Below are 25391 nucleotides of genomic sequence, written 5' to 3' on the forward strand. Positions count from 1 at the left end.
CCGGTGGAGAATCCTAGCAGATTTGGGCCTGATCAGTCCCTGGGAGACTTCCTTGGAACCCTTTGTAGCCCCTAAGAATGGGAGCTGTAGTCCAAGAAATCCTGAGTTCAGATCTTGCAGTATTAATGAACTCAAATAGATGGTCTTAAGTGATTATTGCCTCAGCCTGTTCCCTACTCCGCCCACCCGAAAATGGGTACTGCTGATTTTAAAGAGTGTTAAAAGTATTGCAAGGGAAGTCCTTAAACACACCAGTGCTAAAGCATTGCTGTAGTTATTTCCGTTAAGTAAACCCTTCAAACCTTTCTTGTAATTTCTCACATAGAACAGAGGGCACATCCTCTACCTCAGAAAAACTTTAGTATTTTGACTGATTTTGGGTGGAAAGCATTATAGACAGTCATACTAGTTTTTAGCCCCTTGATTATTAAATGGTCCCAATGGAATGATGTGATAGGTATGAAGCCACATTCTATAGTACACTGCTATTTCTCATATATATAAACACTTACCACACAGTACTCTCATTGCCAGACCCTTTGGTGCTTTTAGATCCCTTCATATTGTTTACTCTCTTCATCTCAGCATGATGCCAAGGGACACTGCATTAGTCGATTAACCAGATCATGAGCAATTAATCTCTCTCTGATCCAGTGGGATCATTATCACTGCTTTGTACTAGCTTTTACATCTGTTCTCTCTGCTGAAATATCTAAATTCCATTGTAGTCTGTTTGGCTCTTTCTATGTTGTTGGCCTTGCATAAAAATCAAATTGTAGAGCTGATACCTATATTACAAGAATTTTTAATACTTGTCGCTTATATGCTCATAAAACCCAGCCACTATATTAAAAGCTTAGTGATTTGCTGTGCCTTTCATTATTGGGTGTGAAGACACAAGAACCACAATTAAGTGAAACAGTCATACATAAAAATGTAAGTTTTATGTTGTTTTATCTATATACAGAGTTGTGTACAAATCCTGAGCTGAAGACAAATGTGTTCAGGATAGTAGCTTATCTCATGAACTTTCATTTTGTTTCATAGGATTTTTTATTTGTGTGATATTCATATAGGAAAAGCATTTTGTGTGTATATAAATATTAGGCTTTGATAGACCCATTCTATTAAAACACTGTGGTTATTCTGGGGTGGATGGATTTTGACTCCTGTTTTAATTATAAACTAAGTCTGTTTAAATTAGACTTAGGTCAATTTCATCTCACCAGTTTCTTTCCGTCACTTAAGTGCATTGTTACATTTTTCACAGGAAGTATTTAAGAATGAGAATTATGAAGAAGAAATAAAAAAGAAGATTGAAGATATTTATGAAAAGGACAGACTCCTGCAGGCTAAAGAATATGAAGAGGGACTTGTGGCAGAACCACTTCAAACTCAGATTAAAGGCCATGCATCCTCCCCTCACTATGGAAAGAATGAGCCCTCAGATGATCCAGTCAGTACAGCAAACACTTTTCAGCCTGGATCCTGGATGCCTCCTCAAGACAGTGCCCGTAATAAATAAGAGGCCAATTGTAATACATCAGGAATTAGATGGAATAATTATGTTAACAAGCGACAGGGTTCAAAATTATTTTCTTATCATCCAACTATATTATGCCTACAATAAACATATACATTTGAAAGTTCAACAGCATTTTTAGAAATGATAGATTCCATGCACTATAGCATCCTGTGTATTACTAGTGGGATTGATTTTGTACAAATAGAAGCAGTGCTGTTCACACTAAGATATAAGATGTGATTAAACTTCTGCCATCTAAAATTCATTCTGAGGCATTTCCTATTCATTTCAGCTTAAATTAAGAAAATTCAAATTGATCTTAGTAGGAATGCGCAAAAAATATTTCCCATGTGCTCAACTAATGAAGTCTTAACGTCTGTAAAGCTTTTACTGAGACAAACCAGCATGAGCTGCACATGAGTTCACAGCTTCTCCTTTACTAAACTTTCTCACGAGTGATAAATCTTCTCATGGAAGTAGACTAAAAACATGTTTTAAAAAACAAAACTAAGATAGTGCTGGTTTTAGATATTACTTCTGTACATAAGTGTTAATTTGGCTAAAACCTGTATTTGGTTGCCTGCAATAAACTGTCAAGATAGTGCTGTTAGTTTTGTCAGTCATGTTTCTACCTAATTATGTGTACATCCTGATAAAGAGCCAGAAGCTAACCATATTAACTGTTTCAGATAACTTATATATGCATACACAACAATTAGACACTTTTGTCATTGTAAAGAAGCTTCAATAGATTTACAAATTAACAAAGCCAATTTTAAAGTATCATTTATTTAAAGTAGAAATTTAAATAAGATTAATGCTGTTCTGTCATTTAACCATGCCACAAGCAATATGCAATATTCACAATAGAGTGGGCATGGCCTGAGCAATTAAAAAAATACACAAATTATTCTTGGCAATTTTTCTAATGCATTTAGAGATAACAGCAACTTTCACTAGATGAAGCTATCGACTTCCTAATCTTACCAGCCCTTACACTGGGGAAGACCCGTATCGCAGAGACAGCATCTGACTTGCAGGCAGGTCACAGGTAGGACTCGGAATGTTCCATTTCTGAAATCCTAGACACAATACTGAGATAGATGGGCAACTAGTTTGACTCAGTATACAGCAGCTTCCCATGCACACCAGCAAACCATTGCTCAAGATAAGGTGCAATGGCTGTTTCACCAAAGCAGTGTCACAACTTGTGGCAGGATACTATTAACCCATGCTAATCCAGGATCTCAATGCAGTAGCATTAGGTCCATGCTCTTGACTCTCTCCTTTGGACAGGTGTGATACAATACAAAGCTGTTGTGGCCCTGAGGAAGGACTGGGTATAACTTATTGCAGAAGCCAGCTTTTACATAGCTGCAGTATTGCATTGCCTATGAGAAACATACTGTGGGACACCTTCGCTGGCCCATAGGACTGATGCTTGTAAATAAGATCCAAGTCTAGCGATTTCAGTTAGGAGGTACTCCCTTCCCTTTCTACTCTCAATGTTCAATAGAACACCTAGTGTTCTCCGCTGTAAGTTTACTTAAACAGCAGCACTGTACACATCTGCCACTTTCCCTAATACATAATTCTTTGTGTAAACAGAATTAGTCTGCACCTAATAATCCCATTTGTTCGCATAATAGTACTTTCATTGTCAAAGTCATTATTCCCAATTATTGGTCCTAGATAGACCAGACAGATAGTCATATTTCACATTTTCCCCAAGGTATCCTGTAGATAAAAGCTACTGCCATTTGCACTCAACAAAAAGGTCAGGCATCCTGTTCTGAACAAATAAGGTGAAAATACTGATTTTACAATGAAAGTTGTAGTAGAAAGAAGCTATCTTGTAAGTCTATAGTAGAAATGTGTGTAGAAAATAAACAGTACATTTCCATGCTATAAAATCATAAGTAGTTAGGTTTTCAATCAATGAAATAATAATTTTAAAAATACATTTTATACATGTAGCTTACAAATATACCCTAAATTAGAAAATAAGTCCCAGGACAAAGCTTCTTAAAAAGCTATTAAAATTAATGGCCACAGACTAACACAAATTAAAAAGAACAAGCGATTTCAGGAATTGTCAATTTTATCCATCTCCGTTAAAGATTACAACACAAAGATACAAATGTAAAAACAGTGCCTTGCTGAGAAAAGTTCTGTCCAGTAGGATTGGCATCTTAGTCCTTCTTTGTTCGTTTAGCTTTAGCAATATTTTCTTGGCGCTTCTGTTTCTTTTTTTGCTCTCGCTCTCTGGCTTCAATCATTTTTGCCAGTTTCCATGATAGTACCGCACTTGCTAAGAATAGAGGTGTTAGAGCTAGGATCACTGTTGTAAGAAATCCATAAGGATCCTTTGCAGCCCATTCCACAATATATTCAGCCCAGGATTTAATATTATTAAACATCTTTTCTGCCACCTAATTGGGGAAAATTCTAAAGGAAAAGAAAAATCAATGATACTGTTAGCTGCACTTAATAGAGAACAGCCATTCAACTATTTGTCCATGATAGGGAAAGGAATTCAAAGCTAGATCAATTTGTACAATTTGCTATATGAAATATTTACTGCATATTAGGGCTGCATCATTTTGTTGATTAATTGGTTAAATACATTTTAATCACTGAAGTACTGTCCAATAAATTGGTCGGCAGATTAATTTTTTAAAAAATGTAATGCAACTTTAGATTACAAAAACTGCAAGTGGCAAAAGCCTTTTTAAAAAAGGCACTCCATCTAAGATCAAGCCTGCTGTGATGCCTGCATCATTTCAAAGAAACCTTTCCTGTTTAGAACTACTATTTTTTTCCCTGCATGAAAATTTAACCAGTTGTTTAGCTGAGTAACATTTATTGAAGTTGGGTGATAGCCCAATTAGTGATGCATTAAAGAGAACCTAGAGATAATTATTACTTAGCAGTATACAGGTGAAGTTTTAAGGATTTCAAGGTCAACCTGACTTCAGGCATAGCAGCTGGTAGTTGTACTATGGTATCCGCTACTAATTAGTGACACAAGAGCATTTGTGTCATGCTATGGGGCAAAGGGTAGATGGGATTACAGCTGATCCTTCAGCAGAGCATCCTAAAGAGGCAAAGATCCACTCAAATTACAGGAGAAATGGTACAATCCTGTGCTGATCATTCCCTGTATTAAGCCAGTCGCTCAGGTAAGGGATTGTTCCCACAAAAAAGGGAGAAAATAGATGCTACGCTGAAAACACAGTAGCTAACAGTCCTTTTCAGGTCAGACGCTTAATTCATTTCAAGGAGATGAACGTCCCAGACCTTCACGCAATTATATTTGGACATGCCTCCCTCAAATCAGTGGTACATTCACATCTGTGTTGTGTGGTTTTCACAGTCCTACTGATACAAATGGGAACACATCTGCATTCAGGACACAACAGCTAATCAGGGTCTTTGATCAATACCTTGTCCAGATTAGAATGCGTTATGAGCTGGACCCAAGAAACTGCAAGTCAAAGGAAGACAGACATGAGCAGTGTTCCACTGCAATAATTCTTGCAGTGGTACAGCCATTCTCATGTTTCTGCTTGTGCAAGAGATTACAGAAGCAGATCATCTTTTGATTCATTTTTCTCTCAACACTTCTGCAAGATGAGCCAAAAAGCACCTTATACTCAAACTCAAGTGTCTTTTGCTTGAATTCTGGCCTGCTGTATCTCCCTCTTCCACTTAGAGAATGGCTTTGCACATTAGCTATCAGGCCAAGTTCAAGATCCTGGTTTTGGTGTACAAAACCCTATACAGCTTGGGACCAGGATACCTGAAAGATCAATATACCCAGTTGATCACTACATTCTGCAGGTGAAGGCCTGCAGATAACATCTTATCAGGAGGTCTTTTCTGCACAACATAGGAAGCAGACCTTTAGTGTAGTGGCACCTACCCTCTGGAATTCCCTCCTCTTAAATATTAGACGGGCACCATCTCTGTTATCTTTCAGCACTTACTGAAGACCTTCCTCTTTCAACAAGCCTTTTAAGTAGAGACCTTATCCTAGTCTGCGTCTGTGTTGGAATTGCTTTTTAACATATTTTTAAAGCTTTTTTAAAAAGATTTTTAAATATGTTTTGGTTTAATATATTTTAAAGTCTGTTTTTAAGATGCTTTAGAGTGTTTTTGTTTGCCGTCCTGGGCTCCTACTGGGAGGAAGGTTGGGATATAAATTTAATAAATAAATAAATTCATCTCCTGCTATGATAACATCATCATCTAAAGTCCTTTCACTGGGATCCCAGGAATCCACCAAATCAACTATTTTTTACAATTCATATTCACACAGCATATCACCAAAGAAAGCACACTTACCCAAGAGGTTAAGAAGCTCCAGTTTAACTATACACAACAAGACTGGACACTGCTGTCATACAGAACTAAAGGAAATAACCTTAAGAAGGTAATTTCCAATTATTAAAGTTGCAGAGCAATACAGAACAATCCAAACTACATACTTGCATGTGTTAAAGGTGCAGGTGTAAAGGTCCACACAAAGCTTGAGAAAGATGGGGAACTGAAATAGGAACTTCCCTCTGATCCTGTTATTACCAGCAGGGTATTGGGGGCCAAAGCACATGGAATACAAATAGGCACTTTGGAAACATACATCAGGCTTTAAGCCAGGGACGGGAAACCTGTGGCCCTTCAGAGGGTGCTGGATTACAACTCCCATCCCTGGCTCAGGCTGATGGCAGTTGGAGTCCAAGAGCATCTGGAAAACCAGTTTCCCTTCCCTATCCTTTTTTGTGGCACTCTTCCTTACACAAATGTCTCATATTTTGGAATCTCTTATTGAAATCAAGATGCAAGAATAAAGAGGGAGATCTGCATCCACTAACGCTAGTGCAAGAAACAATGCTTAAATGGTAGCTGTTTTAGGCAAAACATTTATGATAACTTCTGAAGGAAAGAGCTAATGTGGTGCAGTGGTTAGAGTGTTGGACTAGAACCTGGGAGACCAGGGTTTGAATCCCCACATAGCCATGAAGCTCACTAGGTGACCTTGGGCCAGTCTGAGAGGCAGGCAATGGTAAACCATCTTTGAATACTGCTTCCATGAAAACCCTGTTCATAAGGTCGCCATAAGTCAGTATCAACATGAAGGCGGTCCATTTCCATTTTCTTAACGAAAAGATATATGGAAATTGGCTTTTTTCTGGAAAAGAAAGCCTGAAAGGGCAACTGTTAGAGATCTTTTGTGAAAAGAAGAGCTTGTACCTAGGCAACTAACTGGGCTAAATGGCTACTAGAATTCTTACAGCTCATAGGGTTGTAATGCACAGTAGCTTTTTAACTCTCAGTTCTGTCTCCAATTGCATGTATGCCTAAGGCCAGTCTATGCATCACACAATTCCACATGACTGCCTCTGGAGCATATTTGTATGGAAAACTAGTTCTATTACTAAAGTCCACCTCCTCTTCATAGACATAGCCTTCACTTTTCAGCAATAATTCCCATTATCAGAGTGAGAGATGAATGTACACCTGAAATACCCTTTCTTGGTCCTAGCATGCACTTCATTTAAGCATACTATGTTGTATTCTGTTCTAAGAACAGTCGATTCTGCATTTGAGAAGAACTTGCTACCCAACTATTTCTGTTCAAAACGGTAGGAGCCATTAATGTAAATAAAAGAACCATCTGAGCATACTCAGAACTGCTTCTGAATCCTCAAGGACTAGCAGCACAATCCTATGTATATTTATTCAAAGTCCTACCCACAGTGTTGACTTACTCAGCACTGAACAGGATTTTCCTCCAGGTAAGTATGTTTAGGATTGCAACCTAAATCTAAATTCACTTAAGACTGCTCTAGAGAAGCATGAAGCAAACACTGAATGCTCTAAATCGTTTGATATGTAAAAATGACTCCAACACCTGGCCCTACTCTATCAAGGGGCCTGAAGAGTTTTTTTCCCCTCCTCTTTAAATATATGCCTTGGGGTAAGTGGGGAGAAATGAGCCATAACTCAAGAGAGTGACTGCAAGTTTAAAACCAAGACTAGCAGTTATGCCAGATGTGTAAATGTGGTGGGGTTATGACATTTTAAATGTTTTTAACACTGTTTTGTCTTAATATGTTTTGGGATTTGTTTTTGTGATGTTTTAAAGTGTTTTTGGTGCCTTGTTTGCCGCCCTGGGCTCCTGCTGGGGGGAAGAGCGGGATACAAATTAAATAAATAATAATAATAATAATATTTTAAATACTTTTGCACTGCTTTGGAGCTAGGGCTGCCACAGAATATATCCCTAAAATCAGGGTTGCCATCATTTTTCTTAGATGCACATCAACAATTGGAGGTATTCGTATTGTTCTATTAGGGAAAAAAAGTCCAAAAGTAATTGGAAGGGAATACTTTTACCTAGACCACTTAAAATCTCATAGAATGGTGACAATGTAGTTAGACTTTACAGACATTAGAATACACCAAAAGACAGCACAAGCCCAATAGATAAACGAGATTAGAACCAATACATAAATCTCAGTTCCAATGCATGCGCATCAAAAATGAGACTTTTTATTACTATTAAATTTATATCCCACCTTTCCTCCAAGGAGATCAAGGTGCTGTACATACTTCTCTTCATTTGATCCTCACAACAACTTTGTGAATTAGGTTAAGCTGAGAGACCTTGACTGGCCCAAAGTCACCCAGAGAGCTTCATGGCCAGGCGGGATTTGAACCCTGGTCTCCCAGGTCCCAGTCTGACACTCTAACCACTAGGCGACATTGGCTCTTTATTCCTGCATCTAATGAATTTCTGCTTAAAAACACAAGTATGTCTCCCAGTTACTTTTAAACCATCCTTCCCCCTGCCGCCGCCCCTGACGCTCTTTGGCAACAGCTGAGTGATAGGCGGACTGGTACACCTGTTTAATTTTTATCTGTGGGGCAATTGCCCCACCCAAAGAGGTTCGGCGGGGACGACGTGATTAGGGGGGAAGGTGTGCGAAGCAAAAGAAGTTGGCAGAAGTGCACGAGGGGAAAACAAGACTCTGAAAGACTGTCATATAATCCACTCTTTTAGGGAACAACTCCCTGGTGCTGAAGCAACAGGAGTCTGAAGATAGCCCCTCAAAAAAAGAAGAAAAGAATATGCAACATGAAATGAGCAGATTTACGAGGAGGAGGATGGTCGGTTGCGGGACACCTCTTGCCCGCAGTCCGCCCTTCCTCCTCCCCCGCGAAGTCTCCTCAGACACGAGAGGCCTTTTTCCTGCCATTCCCCCTCAAAGTTTAAGGCAGCATCCCCCTCCCGGCCACCCCCGCCCAGTGGAAGCCCCAGCTGAGGACTAAAGGATTCGCTCACCCATCAACCGGAAGCAGGAAGGGACGGAAGGAAGGCCGCTTATCCCTCCGACTCCCGCTTGTATCCGTGGGCTATCATAGAGGAAACAGTCGGCTAGAAAGGTCGGTAATGTGAAGAGTAAATCACGCCATCGTCTAGAGACGATGTTTCCGGGTTCCAGTAGAGCCACGGTTTTCCTCCCCCGAGAGCATGCGTGGGAGATGCTCATAGAAAATTATGGAGAAATCGAGAGTTATGTCTGTTTCTTTAGCGTGGCGTTAATTACACAGCCGCATGACCACTCAGAAAGAAAAAGCAATAAAGTCATCGGATTATGTTTTTTTAACTGATATCTTGTTTCATGTACAGAATATATAAAACACCACGTTTTCGACACAAAATCAGAATGAGAAAGAACATGAGGTCCTGATTTAGCTCCTCCCTTTGGCGGGGTGGAGTTGGAGAAACGATGTTTACCCAGTCGCAGCAATTCTCAAAATATACGCTGCACCTCTTATTTCTCCATTGTTTTCCATGGACAGTTTTCACCCTGTGAAGTTTAAAAAAAGCGAGAGAGAGCTAAAGGAATCGGAAAGGACGAGTCTGATTGTCTACATTTTATAGCTCTATAAACTCAACCATTCTACGCCATGCGGGCAGAGTCACGTGATTAGAGGCGTGCTTAGACCGCCATTGCTCTGTGGGAGCTATTGTGTGCGAGGGGGGATAAAAGAAACCACCGCGGAAACTTCCGGGAAAGGCGGTAGGTTAAGCGGCGGTGGCGCAGCAGCAGGAAAGAGCTCTTTCCTTTCCCCTTCCCCTCTCTGACTGGGGCTCCCGCAGGGCGGGTGGGTCACGTCGCTGTCTCTGGTGTGTAGTTTTCTGTTGTCGAGAAGAGGCGGGGCCCTGTTCCTTTCGCCCAATGAAGCGCCATTGTTAGTGTGGTGAAGGGAGGGCAAGAAGCGGATGCTCAGGAGGGGGTCGGATTTCGTTCTCCGGGAAGCCCTACTGACCTCAGCGTGACTTCCTTTCGCGGTAAATGTGACTGGGATCAAGTCAAAGCCGATTCCAGCCCCGCCCCCATCGCTAGTTGATAACAGTGACAGAGACATGAAATAAGAAATCAACATACAGTAATAGTATTTTATACATTGTCAGACAATTAAAGGAATCACGCACTGTACAGAATGTAAAGATATCCCGAGGGCCCTTTCTGCAGGTTTTCGATCATAGAGGGAACAGTCGGTTTACAATCTAAATTAACACACAGCCCAGTGAAGAAATCGGGATTTTGGTTCGCAGGATTGGCTGATCTGATTTCTTCCAAAAAACATGGGATCCAAAGGTCTGTCCATAAACCTTTAAGGTTGTATCTAAACCTTGCTACCCACAGTGTGCTTCTCACTTGAGCAGGTGCAATACAGAAATGTGGCCACAAAGCTAATGGCTTTAAATCTGTTGTTTGCTGATAATGCTACAGATGCCTAGAAAGGGTTTATGTTGTTCGGGACACTTGTCCTTCAAGTGGATTTCAACATTTCTTTGCTATTAAATTAGATATTAATTTCCTAGGCCTACAGAGGTGCGTCTGCCACCTTCACTGTACAGCTTTCATATATATATAAAAAGTACACACATACAAACACACTCAAACACACATTTAGGATCCTTTCTTTAATTTCTAAATTGATACCCCACCTTTCCACTCTAACACTTGTATGTTTGATGAGAGAATTCAGGAGTGGGCGCCAGTAAATAAAAATGAGGTCATTTACTTAATCAATAAACTAAAATCTAATAAAGCCCCTGGACCAGATAACATTCCCCCAGAAGTATTTAAAGAAAATATACATTGGTGGGCCCCGGTGTTAGCCTCATTATTTACTTATATTGATCTAACACTTGAAATACCAAAAGATTGGGGTATGGCTACAATAGTCCCAATCTATAAAAAAGGACCTGCTAACGATCCGAACAACTACAGGCCAATCAGCTTGATAAACACAATCAGTAAATTATATGCGGCCCATCTATACTTAAAATTAACAGAGTGGATTGACCAAAATAATATCATAGTGATCGAACAGGCAGGATTCCGCCCGAATAGATCAATTTTTGACCATATATTAGTTCTACGTCATTTAGTAGACAAATATGCGAATAGGAAAGGAGGATCCTTTTATACGGCCTTCATAGACCTAAAGGCGGCTTTTGATTCGATCTCCCGCTCTCGTCTTTGGTCAAAACTAAACTATTTAGGTATGGATAAACGTCTTATAACTCCGATCCAAGGATTATATAAAAACACCTCACTTCAAATACGCTGTAGTATTAAAGGCCACTTAACAAATCCAGTATTAACATCAAGAGGGGTGAAACAAGGGTGTGTACTATCGCCAATTCTATTTAACATCTATATCAACGACATAGTACACAAATTAGCACCAGTTTCATCCCATCCACCTATTTTGGCAAAAAACCCACGTAATATCCTTTTATATGTGGATGATGTAGCCTTATGTTCAAGGACTCCAATTGACCTTAAGCGGCTTTTAACTAAATTAGTAGGTTACTGCTCCACTGAATTATTAACTATAAATTATAAAAAAACAAAAATAATAGCATTTACTAAGAAAAAATCTCAATCTGACTGGCAAATTCATGGACATAAACTAGAACAGGTGAACTCCTTAAAGTATTTAGGCTATATATTTCAGTCCTCAGGCAGCTATCTGATGCATAATCAGTGTATGATTATGAATGCACGGAGAACTTTAAAAGCATTATTAATATTTTTTTATACAAGAGGAGGTCAAACTTTTCTTCCAGTTATGAAGATTTTCAACGCCAAAATATTAGCCCAACTGACCTTTGGATCACAAACAAATGTAAATCAGAAATTTAGCTCATTTGAGTCAATACAAACCATCTTTCTAAGATCCATTATGTCAATCCCGACATGTGTATCCAATAACATTCTAAGACTCGAAGCAGGGGCTCAAATGATTGAAACTAAAATTTGGCTAATGAGAATTAATTTATGGTTAAAACTGAATTTTAACCCAATAGGTATTGCTCCAGATATTCTGATTGATAATCATCAATCCCCTTGGGTGAAATTAATTGCAGACAAACTATCACAGATAGGCTTTTCAATACATTTTATTAAATTTATGGGTTACGAAGCTGCATTACGTCTGTTTGATACAGACCACCAACAGCAATTACTTCTAATAAAAAACCAAAGACACAACCAAAAATTTTTTAAACCAATGCCTTATCTTTTGACTTTAGAAATACCTAAGCATCGCAAAGCCTTTACTAAGATCTGATTAGATGTGATGCCTTCAGCTGTTATGGATGGCAGACTACTCAAAATACCATATAAAGACCGAGTTTGTCTTTGTGGAGAAGGTGATGTGGAAAATAATAGACACATACTTCTTCACTGCCCCCTATACAAGACATTAAGGCAACAAATAATTACCCCATTGTTAATAAATATACTTCATAAATCTGAATTAGATCAATTAGAATATTTACTTGGAGATACCTCCCCTAAAATTACACTTCAAATAGCAAAATTTAGTGTAGCCGTGCAGATAGGGTTGCCAGGTCGGAGCCATCCAAAAACCTGAGAAAATGGGGGCGGGCCCTAGTGACGTCACGGGGCGGGCCCTAGTGACGTCATGGGGCGGGCCCTAGTGATGTCACGGGGCGGGCCCTAGTGATATCATTAAGCATGATACATTGTATCAACCACAGTTGCTTGGAGCATGCCATTCAAAAAAAATTCTCTGGAGATTAAAATAGAAATCTTACCTAAAATAGGGTGTAAAATAAGGTCATTCTTTCTCACAAGCTTAGGGTGATGCAAAATGGAAATGGACTGCCTTCAAGTTGATCCCAGATAGGGTCTTCATGGTAAGCAGTATTCAGACAGAGGTGGTTTACTATTGCTTTCCTCTGAATCTGAGAGGCAGTGACTGGCCCAAGGTCACCCAGTGAGCTTCATGGCTGTGTGGGGATTTGAACCCTGGTCTCCCAAGTCACAGTTCAACACCTTTAGGGAACATTTAATCTAGCTTCCTTGCTTCTGGCAAGAAGGGTTTACGTGCCCTCAGGCCAGGCCATTATTGGAAGAAAGGAGCCTAGTGTTGCAGAGATGTTAGATGGGAGCACAGATGGATGCTCCTGAAGGCAGCAATTATAAACATGCTTATTAAGGAACTAAGCCCCATAGAACTCAACAGGACTTACTTCTGAGTAGATAGTTTGGATTGTGCTGTTAGTAATGCTTGACTAGGGATCCTCTGCAAAGACATCCATATCCAAGCAGGGTTGACAACCCCCTGCCTGGAATGCCCTGCCCTTATCTTTTAATGTGGCTGCTCCAAACTTCTTTACAGATTTGACCCTTCACTTCAGAAAGAGGTCTGAGAAATGTGTAAGAGAAAGAAGATTCTCTACCCTTTCTGTCTACTCTGTGGGGTGCTATAAACTCACTTGGACAGCCAATCCAATTCCAGTGAGTAATAATTGACAGAGAAAAAACACCCATGGTTTGGTCTACCTTCACAGGCAGCAGCTTGGGAACAACAACTGCAGCCACACTTTCAAATATGTGAATTCTCTTTTACCATTAGTGGGCAAAAAACAAACCATCATGCAACCAACAAGGCACATCATCAATGGGTTTTAGGGGTTTAGTTGACCACATGGAACCACTGTTGTTGCTTCTATGGATGTAAGGGAGGAGGGTCAAAGGTACATGAAATGCAAACAGAAAATGAAAAAAGACAGTGATGCTTCCCTAAATGCAATACCATACCAACCACAGCAACACATACCAAAGGGTCAGCGTAACCCTTCAACTTCTAGGTAGAACTCTTACTAGGACATTAGGGACATTTCTTGGGAGGTGCAGTTCTGATGCCTTCTAGTTTACTTGCTTCTGGCAAGAAGGGTTTACGTGCCCTCAGACTTGGCCATTATTGGAAGAAAGGAGTTTAGTGTTGCAGAGATGTTAGATGGGAGCACAGATAGATGCCCCTGAAGGCAGCAACTGTAAACATGCTTATTAAGGAACTAAGCCCCATAGAACTCAATAGGACTTACTTCTGAGTAGATACGGTTGCAGCCATGTTAAGGACAAGGGAGGACATTCTAGGCAAAACAGACAAATAATTGGGTGTCCAAACAAATTAAACCAGAACTATCACTAGAAGCTAAAATGATGAAACTGAGGTTATCATACTTTGGACACATAATGAGAAGACACGATTCACTAGAAAAGACAATAATGCTGGGAAAAACAGAAGGGAGTACAAAAAGAGGAAGGCCAAACAAGAGATGTATTGATTCCATAAAGGAAGCCACAGACCTGAACTTACAAGATCTGAACTAAATAGGACTTACTTTTGAGTAGATACGGTTGCAGCCATGTTAAGGACAAGGGAGGGCATTCTAGGCAAGCAGTTGGCAATCACAATTATACAATTACCTCTAGTATTAAGGTAAAGGTAAAAATGTGACAGAAATAAAACCAATAGCACCAGATTACAAACAATTTTTTTATTAACAAACACTATCTTTAAGAGAACAAAGGCAGGTTACATCACCAATCAATCTAGTCCCAACTAGAGTAGAGACCCACTGAAGCAATGAAATTGCAGCTGGTTTTAGACATTTATCTCTCTTACAAAAGAGAAGTGGATGACATCCAAGGGATGTTTTCAACCATTATAAACATTATAAACAGTATTACTCTTTATAAAAGAAAAACAGAAAGAATGAACAAGGTGCTTTCACTGTAGGAACTGGTGTTAAATAACTAAACAGGCTGAGTTTAGAATTTGTACTTCTCATTTGAAACACAAGCTTTAAGCAACCTTTGTTCTTCCTTCACATATTTAAAAAACTCAGCACAGTTCATGCCAAAGTTTAATTTGACACAAAGCTCTGCTTTAACAAGGGAAGGTAACATACGGTTCCTGTTGTCAGTCCATACATTGCCCATTAGTGAAAACGCTCTCTCCACGAAAGCATTGCTTACTGGGATGGCAAACACTGCACTGACAATCTTCACCAGAATTCTTGATCTGATGCTCTTTAGCAACTGCACCCATTTCTCATCCAGAGGAAGATCAGATGTTCTGACCTCAGGCACAAACTTTTTAACCAGGCAAAGTTCATCAAAAAGTCCATCAACAGCCGAAGCTCTCTGGGAGGTTTACAGTAACTAAAAACATTAAAAACAAATATACAAATTTAAAACACATCTTTTAAAAACAATTTAAAACACAATTTAAAAAATTTAAAACAATTTATAAGCAAAAGTTATTATTAGACAAAAATTACTAAAGAAATTGAATATGGTTTATCAACAATGAGCATTTGACAGCTTTTATAGTAGTGTCAGTCTCACAATTAACCAGTATAGTTGTCTAAACAAGTCTACCTTTTGAGACTTTTGGAACTACATCATGCAAGAGACAAAAGTAGGGCACATACATTGACCATGGTGGGGGATGCTGAAGCTGAATTCAACATTACTCTTCATTTAACATGGATTCCACCTAGTTTGGAGTATGGTGAAACTCAGTGGGATCACATGGCAGGTAAGTAAACTGACTCCTTCCTTCCCTGGTCAATGAACAAATTGTTCAAGAAGCAGTGTATCATCATGTTTTGGGGTGTTTTATTACAATGCCCAATACTAAGGTTGTAACCATATGTAACAACTACTTTTGAATAAAAGTGGAGAGGATTGAGGTGTATGTCATCCTATGTGCTAGCCTGCAGACTTAAAGATGTACTTTTAACTCGCCAACAATTAACTTTAGACCAGAAAAAGATCGTGCAATTTACTTTTTTATGGTTAAAGTATGTAGAAACCGCAATTAAAAAATAAGAAAAAAGGGGGTGGGGGAATGTTGCCAAAGCCACATTGCTCTAATAAAATTATGGCTCTATAAAAATGCAGCTTTCAAACAGGCCAGTTTCTTTCTGTTTTGATAATATTGAACATCTGACAGCTGGTAGTACACATGCTGTCATCATTCAGGGTTTGCAGACAGCAACAGATAACAGAAAGCTTTTTAAAAAAAAAGAAGGGGAGAAGAAAACACAGACTATAGACTGTCTTGCAAAGTTTAATACATGAATTCAGATATGAAGCTAAAGTGGGGAATTCTACAGCCAGATTTAAATCTAACCTGGCAAGAAATAATTAAGTCCCTGGAGGATGGAAGCACTTAAAAACACACAGTAACACAAAGAGGAGAGAAGAACACAGGAGTCCTGCAGAAACAAATCCTTTCTGCCCTTAACTCTACTCTTCTTATGGCCCATGTATTTGTATGGAGGCAGCCCCGAGCTAACAAATCCCCAATTTTAGTTTAAGGCAAGGGTCAAGCACAGTAATACCCCAAGAAACATGCTTTCACCACCACGGCTCAGCCCAGAAATGAAGAAGTAAAGACAGTATCGCCGAGCATGTGCAAAGTTATTTCAATAAACAGCGCTTCAAGCACCTGAGATTAAGTTAAAGAGTTGCAGGTGCGAGAGTGTGACATCCAAACAGGCCCTCAAAGCCTTTCAGCACGCTTCCTTAACAGACGTACCAGAAGTGGGCCGGTCAGCCTACCTCCGAACCGGCTGGACTAAGGAGGAGGAGCCGGCCCAGCCTGCCCTCCACGGCTCCTGCTGAGGCTGAGCCTGCAGGCCGCCGCGTCGGCCCTGTCTCGGCAGCGGTTGCTAGGACATGGGCGTCGCGGCTTGTCAGCCTCAGCAGGAGCCGTGGAGGGCAGGCCGGGCCGGCTCCTTTTTAGCCCCGGAGCCGGTTCCTCTGCTCCGGAAAGGACGGCCGCCGGCTTCACCCCTCCTGCTGTGGGCACCCCTGGGCGGCAGCGGCCGCGATGGGCCCCCCCAGCGGCGCCAACAGCAGGAGGGGTGAAGCGGCCGGCCGTCCTTTCTGGAGCTGGAGAACCCGCTGGATTAAGGAGGAGGAGCCGCCCCGGCCTGCCCTCCACGGCTCCTGCACTGAGGCTGCCAGGCAGGCCGCAAGCCGCATGGGATGGGCCCCGGCCCCCGTCTTGGCCGGGGCTAAGAGGGAGCCAGCCCAGCCTGGGCTCCACTGCCACCCCACCATTCGCCTCAGTCCATGCACGGCAGCGGCTGCGGCCGCGATCGCGATCCCCCCCCACCAGAGACTTCAGCAGCCTGAGCCCCAGGGCGGGGAACTGGCTCCGGGCCGGCCGGGGCTAAGAAAGACGGAGCCAGGCCGGCCCAGCCTAGCCTCCGCTGCTGCCACCGCTCGCCTCCACCCACCCATGGGCCATCAGATCACCCTCACACGCCCGGGCCCCGGCCACCTGTATGTTCTCTCTGTGGGTGGTGGCAGGAGCGGGCAGGGGCTGCTGCTGGAGGAGTCCCTCCCTCACTGTGTCGGCTGCTCAAGTCCTGCCTGCGGCCTGCCTGCCTGAAATTGTAAAGAGCGGAAGTCGGCCAGCCGCAGCCCAACGTATGCGTGGTCAATCGCGCATGCGTGGCTGAGAGGGCCAATAAAAAGCCGGAGATCCACCTTTTAAATTGAAGTATAGCCGGAGGCCGGACACGGCCCCCTTTTGCCAGACTCTCCGGCAGATTGCCGGAGACCTGGCAAGCCTACGTGCAGAATATACGATCTAATATTATAAAAGCTATCTCTCTTTGTAAATGAAAGTTATAATCTGTCATACTGGTTTAGATATTTACTGACAAATGTGTTGTCTAAATAATATAGCATAGAGTGCCAAGTAATTGATTATAGCTAATTTAAGATGATATGTTAGTTATATTAACATGTAAATTTAAGTCTAACCTTGGCCTCACGGAAATTTAATTAATAAATCTAAGTTTTAAATGTTCTTAAGCTATTTTAATAATTAATGTTTTATATATAAAACTATGTATTAACCAAAATGTCATATAGCATATTGCTACATGTATGTTTTTGTCTTACTATGTTTTAAGCTGACCTATGGTCGAATAAAGATTGGATTGGATTGGATTGGATTGGTTTAGCTTCCGATATACAGTACTAAAACAATACAGAAAATATATTAAAATCATAATTACACAGTAAAATAACTAAATAGCAGCGCATATATTTAAATACAATCAGAAATACTAAAAGCTATCAAACAGAAAGCAAGCCCTTATTCCTAATGCTAAATTAATAGAGTTTAGAATTTAGTGCTGTAGAATGCTCTCAACACATCCATTTTCCATTTAATATTTATTAATTTTTTGTCCCATTTGTTATCCCATTTATTAATATTTCACATATTCAAAGCCCAATTCTTGTTTTCTTGTGGTGGCCCCCGAACTGTGGAATACTCTTCCTGATGAGGTACGCCTGGCGCCAACATTATTATCTTTTCGGCGCCAGGTAAAAACCTTCCTCTTCTCCCAGGCATTTTAATATTTTAATACCTTTAATATTCAGTGTTGTAATTCTTAACACCTCAACATCTTCACATCCTAATATTTTAATTAATTTAATTTTAATATTTATTATCATGTACTGAGTTTTTTAGTTATTTCTGTGTTTGATTATGTTTGATTTATGGTATAATGAATCTATTTTAAAGCTGTTTAATATATGGTTTTAATTATGTATTGGTTGTTTGTCTGTTGTGCACCGCCCAGAGAGCTTCGGCTATGGGGCGGTATATAAATTTAATTAATAAATAAATAATAAATAAATTTGCAAGGACTAGAATTTCCTTTATTTAAAATTTGAAATGAAAATGATTAGTTTGTAGCTATCTTCTTTGATACAGTCAAATTTCAAACATATATTTTGCTATGTAAACTACTTTGGGAACTTTTTGTTGAAAAGTAGTATATAAATATTTTTACTACAACTACTAGTATTTTTGGCAGGACTGCATATACATTGTATGCTCAAAATACTCTGAAGTTCAGGCAAACCTTGCTGCACACCATGTTAAGTTCTTTCTGGTGGCATATTAAATACTCTAAACATAGAATATGGCATTCCTATTTACTTGCTGATATTCCGATATACTCAGCATACACTGCATTCTGATATGCTAAGCATATACATACACTTGGGTGTCTTCAGGTACTTCAAACTTGTGCAAGAAGAGTATAGTCTGGTGTTGGAAAGGATTCTATGACCACATTGCGTGCTTTGAAGCTAATTAGCTAAGATTATTGACTGAACTGGTAATATTGAAATCTTGATTTCTATCTGTATTACAGGTTGTAGCATTCATTTCATATTTCCTAATTGTTGATAAGACAATATCTTGGTCACAATATTGCTTTTAATTGACTGATTGTGTATTTTTATAGTTTTTGTAAACTGCCCTGTGGGCAGGATATAAATCCTATAAATAAATACATAAATAAATATGAGTATTGGAAACGAATCTAGGCATTTCAGGCTGAAAATGTAAGTTAAAAATAGATTCCTCACATCCCCAGTTTTTGGTGGTAATTACTAGGCACAAAAACGAAACAACTGGACAATGCAACCATTAATATGCTTAATTTGCATAATTAGCAAATAATTTGCACAATATGCAGATTAACCTTTCTGGAATTGGAATATGGCAACCCTAGGCCAAATGAATCTTTCAGGGCAGGAACTTCCACTGTCTGAGCACTTCCACAGAAAAGGTCCTTTACCTTGCTCCCACCAATCTTACCTTAGTTGGTGGTGGGAACCAGAGAAGGGCTTCTCCAGGTGAATGCATGGACAGGCAGGATGAGGCAGGCACTTGATTTATCAGTAGCCCAGTGGTAGAACATCTTCTTTGTATGCAGAAGGTCCCTGGTTCAATCCCTGGCATCTCTAGGTAGGGCTGGGAATCCCCCCTGCCTGAAAACCCTGGAGAGCTGCTGCCAGTCAGGGCAGACAGTACTGAGCTAGGTGGACCAAGGGTCTACCTCAGGATGAAACAGCTTCCTATGCTTAAAGTATCCTGGCCCTCCACAATGTATGACTCTACAGGTTACAATCAGCACCTTAAATTGCTCCTGGAATCAGCTGGCAGCCAGAAAAATTGGCATAGGAGCAGTGACATGCTCCCTAAAACTGGCTTTAGTCAGCAGCCTTGCAGCAGCATTTTGCACCAACTGGTCTTTCTGAACACTTCTCAAGGGCAGTCCCAGGTAGAGCATTAAAATAGTCCAGCTGTTATATAACTAAGGTATGCATAAGCATGACAAGATCCACCTTATATTATTATTATTCCTTCTTCTGGAATGAGCCAGAAAAACTGGCCAAAAGGACTTGTGGCTATCGCTGCCACCTGAGAATCTAAAAGCAGTGCCAGATCTAGGAGCACCGAGTCTGTAATCCTTGAGTTTGCGATGGGAGTGCGTCTCCATCCAAAGTAGGCTGATTTCCTTTTCTGGGTCACCTGACTTAGTGGCCAGGAGTCTTGTCTAGATCAAATATGGATAGGATTGGACTGCTCCGTGGATGTGCTCAGGAAATTGTTGCACAATATTTGCACTATTCTGTTGTGGCAGAATACAGAAAGTTTATGGACATGTGATTGTGAGCATTTTGTAAGGAAATCATTTGGGTTGTCACCACAGGGGAGGACAGTTATGCTGCTGAGAGTGTTTTTGTGGCTGTTGTAAATTCTCCATACTGGGAAGCTGCAGTAGCCCCACTTCCTAAAATGTAAGTTTTGACCATCATGAGAAAGTCATCTGTTGAACTGCCAAGGCATATCTACGAATGTGAATTGGAGCTGGCCAGGACAAAACTGAATCCCAGTCTTGAATGTATTTTTTTGGAAGGAAAAACTAGTGATTTCACCAGGCCCTCAAGTGGCTTTTTTAAAAATGTATGTTTAGAACTGTAGATTTCCTCTGTGTCTTCAGCTGACTCCAGAGAACCAGCTTCAAGAGCATAGAAAATTATAATTCAGTCATCCCATAAGGAAAAGGGATTAAGAAATTTACATTTTATCACTTAAAATATTGTCAGTGTGATATGTTCTCAAATTATAATTGAATGCTCTGGTTGTCTGGAAGATAACGGGAATGTGCTATATCGGGTGTACCTAGAAATATGCGGTTCAGGATGGCCTTTTTGCAGAACAGTGGTGAGGAATCTCTGCACCAATCATGATGATGTCAGGTGATTGACAGGTGTGTGTCCCCATCACCTGTCAAAGTTGCCCGTGGGAGGTGGGGAAGCTTAGAATCCAGTTCACTGGCTGGATCCTGCATCCCACTTGTTATAAAACATGACAAGAATTGGAGAAAAGCAAGGAAAACCCAAATAATCTATATTTAAAAACTTATCCAAAAACATGTAATAATTTGTTTTGAGATATCTTTGAAAAATAGGCTTTCATTTGGTTCCAGTGGAAAGCTAGTTTTTTATGTTCATTTTATTGAAGCATTTTCCTAATTGCAGCTTTGAAAAAAATAATTCTCCAAGGTGGCTTACAAAAGGAGAAAGCAAAACAGTAATAAAACAACAGTTAAAAAAAATACAATACCAAAAAATATTCACTGCATTTAAACACCATAAAGCATACAGTGGAAGCCAATACTGAGGCAACAGACTCAAAATGCAATTCACCAAAATCCCATACATTCATTGCACTCATCCATAGTGGTTCAAGATATGGGGGTCAAAATTTTAGATGTAAAACAATTAACTTAACAAAAAATGTAGGAAATGCAAACTTGTTCTGAGGCCACAATGCAGCTGTGGGAAAATGGAAATGTTGTAGCTGGGCAAACTTTTCTGTCATTTTTGAATACAGAGAATATAATTTTGCCATTTATTCTATTGGTCCATAATTCATTAGTGAATCTTTCAGATAGAATTTCAATCTATCTGTTGTACCTAAAACGTCTGTGTCATGTGCATCTTTTGGCTACCGATTAATCACAAGCGTAGCACAGCTGAATTTACTAAAATTATATCAGGTATGAATTTTAGGCTATTCAATCCATGAAGAATCATCCCCAGGAGTGAGTTATTTATTTACGCTTCTTCATGAACTGTTTATCTTGCATAATTTCTTGAATCTTGTTTATTCCACCTGCCAAATAATATCCCCCTTGTTTCTGGGCAAGTTATGCAGCTCCCCCTGTAACGGCACATTAGTGAGTGTTTTCTGAAGGGCCATGAAAATTAAATTTCTCCCGCTTTTTTCCAGCTTGTAGAGTGAAAGTGCTTTATCAGCACTTTGTCAGCCATGTGTGACATATCTGCAGCATTTGCACACCAATAGGTAGTATTTCTTACCGTTGTAGGAGAGCCAGCCAACCCTCTTTTGTGACACTGGGAGTTAAATCTTTAAAAATACACAACAATGCCCAAATGTGTTGTACAGCCATAGAATACACAATATAGCATTGGGTCTCTAGTCATGAAGGGATTGAAACTGTTCCTAAAACCATCTCAATGAAAACACTTGAATTTAAGCAGACATGCTGTGTCTGTTCTATCCTGACCACACACAGGAACCAAGGCGGCACACCAGATCACCTGAGAGCAATGCAAGTAAAGGCTGGCGTTCCAGCACCTCAGAGAGCTCCAAGTGAGCAAGTTCCTCCAACAAGGACTGAAGTCTCAATTGGGCTTTTTATCTTTCTCAGTCCCGCCTCTTTTCTAGAGCATACTGAGTTTAAAGGGCCAGTTTATTGGCCTGGGGCCTAGCGCACCATCTCAGGCCTACTAGTTCCCTCCTGGTTCATTTCCTGTACTCATAATCTGGTGATTGCAAGTGTAAGAATAACGTCTTGGGGTGGTCAGGTCTTTGGGGAACACAAGGTTGTGGTCTTTGATGATTCAGACTAAGGCCCAGTGTCAGAGCCTATATCTGAGTCTAGCTCTTCCGTAGCCTTCACTCCCACTACTTCTGTTCTGGCTCATCCTTTCTTCTCTAGGTGAAAATCCAAGCTTTTGTCCAGGGTGAGTGCAGGTGGCAGGGCGGGATTATCCATTAGGCTTAGTAGGCTGAAGCCTAGGGGCCCAGAGCTCTTGGGGGCCCGTGGGGCACTGGCCTGAGGGTCCCTGGAGCTACAGGGGGACCTCTGCTCTCCTTCCGCGATCCACAGAAGCATCCGCGGACCGCCATCCCCCTGCTTTACCTACCTTTCTGTTGTTTTTTGCAGCACTCCGATTTGCCATCAATAAAGATGGCTGCCGAGGTTTCCTTAAGGGGCTGAAGCCTCTGCTGCCATTTTGGCTGATGGCACGCATGCGTGCTACACATGCGTGTTGCTGCCATCAACAAAGATGGCGGCAGAGGCTTCAGCTCCTTAGGGAAACCTCTGCCGCCATCTTGATTGATGGCAAACCTGCGCGCGCTGCAAAAAACAACAGAAAGGTAGGTGAAGCATGGGGATGGGGCCCCCAAACACCAGTCAGCCTAGGGGCCCTCCTCAGCTTAATCCTGCCCTGGCAGGTGGTGGTGTTGATAGTCTGAGCCTATCTCCACTTCTCTACGATAAGTCTCACTGTGCTCAATGGGGCTTTCTCCCAATTAAGTTTGTATAGCTTTGCATAGGGTTGTACTGAAAGATTGAACAATGTGGCATAACCCGATTAGTCTGGAAGCATGACAGACCACTTCACAACATGTTCCTATTGATACTGATGGTTTGTCAGCGTCAGAAGAAGGCATTAAATGTTTCTGTCCCTTAACAGAAAACGTAGGCCAAACTTTAGTTGTGTGTGCAGATCTTAAACCAGGGGTTACATCCATAGGCCACCACAATGTATAAAAGTTGACACATTTAGAGGCATTGCATTTGAGCCATGTGCCCCCATCCAGCAAGAGATCTGTTTGCAGAAGCGGCCTTCTCTGTGTGTCATCAATGCAGACGAGCATCCCATCCTACAGCTCAACTAAGCCCCAATTAACTGTTGGTGCCATCTTTTAATGCTCCATCTCATGCAGAATTGTTATAGTAAGTAGAGCTGGAGTGTTGCCATAATATAACTCGTGTTTTCCATTTGGTTGACTTCAGTATTTGATACCTGTGCATTTGTAGCATGTGTGCTATAAATACTTAACTAATATGGCTGGCCCAAACATTGATTCAATATAACATTTTAGGCAAAATCATTCAGTGCTATTTAATCTTGTATTTAAACACTTGCCTGATAGCCATAGGCAACCAGGAATTCCATGCAGGCATCTGAGCATAGTGATGGAAGAGGGGCAGATCTGTCCCTCCTCTCCCAATCCAATTTGAGCTGGTTCACACGGAGCTTTAGTGTGAATCTGGCGCTAATTGCAAACCCGTTTAATTTGCAGCATATCCATGACGTTTTAGGCAAGGCGAACATAAGCCTCTGTTTTAACCTTTTAATCCGCAGCAAATCAATCCAATTTTAATCCAAAAAGGGAAGGAAAAACCGCCTGTGCTTTGTATCTCTAGGGGCTTGCAGACGCTTAGCTCCAATGCTTTTGTGAGTCCACACCCACTCCCTCCTCCTCTCCTTGTCCATGTCATTTCCTGCTGGCTCCTATTCTGCAAGCCTGCTGCAAACTGTGCTTTTTTTCCCTTTCCCCCCTAACTTGTGCAAAAAGCATAACACTGTTTAAACAAATATTTGCATTTCTACTGGATTCTGAAAATACAAACAATTGCACTTGAGGATATATTTTTTAAAATGAAATTTACTCTAGAACAAACTGAGCATGCTCGGTTGTCAAGGTAACCAAAGGAAGTGGTAGTTTGACCTTAAGAGGGCATGATCATTAGGAAGCTGGGCGACTGACCCTTTCCCTTCAGTGTAAATGCAAAACCAGATTGAGGGCTTATATAAGGTAAGACGTGTGAACCTTTAAACTATCACGATGAGAAAAGCTTCGTCTTTAAAACGGAGTTCAGCTCCCATGTGAATGAGCCCTTGGTTTCTTTGCTAGCCAGTATGGAAACCAAGCAAGCTTTTGGAACGGCAGATTGGTTCATTTCTCTTCCACCGGTTTGCTTGAGAGGAGACAAGTTTTACCAGTCTGGTAAGAGGCTAGTAGTCTGCATTTCCATGCTGGCTGTGGAGAAGGAGGGCGACTCCCTTCCTTTGCAGCCACCATGGAAATTGTGGCTACTAGCCTCTTACCAGGCTAATCAAAGTTTTGCAGGCTAGGAACTTTTGTGGCCTTATTTACAAAGCCAGGTTAAATTGTTGGGCTTACACTGTGTACCTGAGGTTCCCATACCAATAGAATTACTATCAAACAAATCTTTTCCTCCTAATATGGTTCAATTTTGAAACGTTTAAATGTGTAAAGGCACAATTGGGATTTGTCCTTTCACACAGTTATTACCAAACAAACCAGAGTGCTTGGGGCCAGTCACTGCATCAGACACCTTACTGTATTGATGAACACCTCCCTCCCTTCCCCACTTTTTCAGTTGCAAAATATACCAGTCCTGGTCCAGTCACAGGAGTGAGAGTGGCACCCCAGGTGTAGCGGCTATTAGAATGATAGAACCAGCATTCTATGGGTCAGTGTTGTCAGCCACCAGGCTTGC

The 25391-nt window shown here is 40.9% G+C and overlaps 3 protein-coding genes across 7 annotated transcripts in view; 2 read left to right on the forward strand and 1 right to left on the reverse strand.

Moving 5' to 3' along the window:
- The window catches only part of NDUFAF2 (NADH:ubiquinone oxidoreductase complex assembly factor 2), an 88339-nt gene extending 86211 nt beyond the window's left edge, over positions 1-2128 (forward strand). For both annotated transcript variants that reach the window (XM_061618826.1, XM_061618836.1), the window contains one exon: positions 1271-2128. In XM_061618826.1, coding sequence (XP_061474810.1) covers positions 1271-1525 — 255 coding nt within the window. In that variant the 3' untranslated portion in view covers positions 1526-2128. The remainder of the gene's footprint in view (positions 1-1270) is intronic.
- Positions 2129-3608: 1480 nt separating this feature from the next.
- SMIM15 (small integral membrane protein 15) lies at positions 3609-8994 on the reverse strand. 2 transcript variants are annotated; one of them, XM_061618850.1, is made up of 3 exons: positions 8874-8991; positions 5873-5951; positions 3609-3973 (listed from the first exon to the last, which is right to left on the reverse strand). In XM_061618850.1, the coding sequence occupies exon 3, from the start codon at positions 3943-3945 to the stop codon at positions 3718-3720; it is 228 nt and encodes a 75-aa protein (XP_061474834.1). In that variant the 5' UTR covers positions 3946-3973; positions 5873-5951; positions 8874-8991; the 3' UTR covers positions 3609-3717. The 2 variants fall into 2 exon arrangements, with proteins under 2 accessions (XP_061474834.1, XP_061474842.1); XM_061618858.1 differs by lacking the exon at positions 5873-5951 and having other exon boundaries at positions 8874-8994.
- Positions 8995-9508: 514 nt separating this feature from the next.
- The window catches only part of LOC133380787 (THAP domain-containing protein 7-like), a 41739-nt gene continuing 25856 nt past the window's right edge, over positions 9509-25391 (forward strand). For 2 of the 3 annotated variants that reach the window (XM_061618793.1, XM_061618811.1), the window contains exon 1: positions 9509-9615. The gene's annotated coding sequence lies outside the window, so the exon portion shown is untranslated. Of the gene's footprint in view, positions 9616-24597; positions 24683-25391 lie in introns of those variants that run through there. The other variant, XM_061618803.1, reaches the window with a different exon arrangement.

The sequence above is a fragment of the Rhineura floridana genome, chromosome 1 (assembly GCF_030035675.1).
Source record: "Rhineura floridana isolate rRhiFlo1 chromosome 1, rRhiFlo1.hap2, whole genome shotgun sequence".
Lineage (NCBI taxonomy): Eukaryota > Metazoa > Chordata > Lepidosauria > Squamata > Rhineuridae > Rhineura > Rhineura floridana.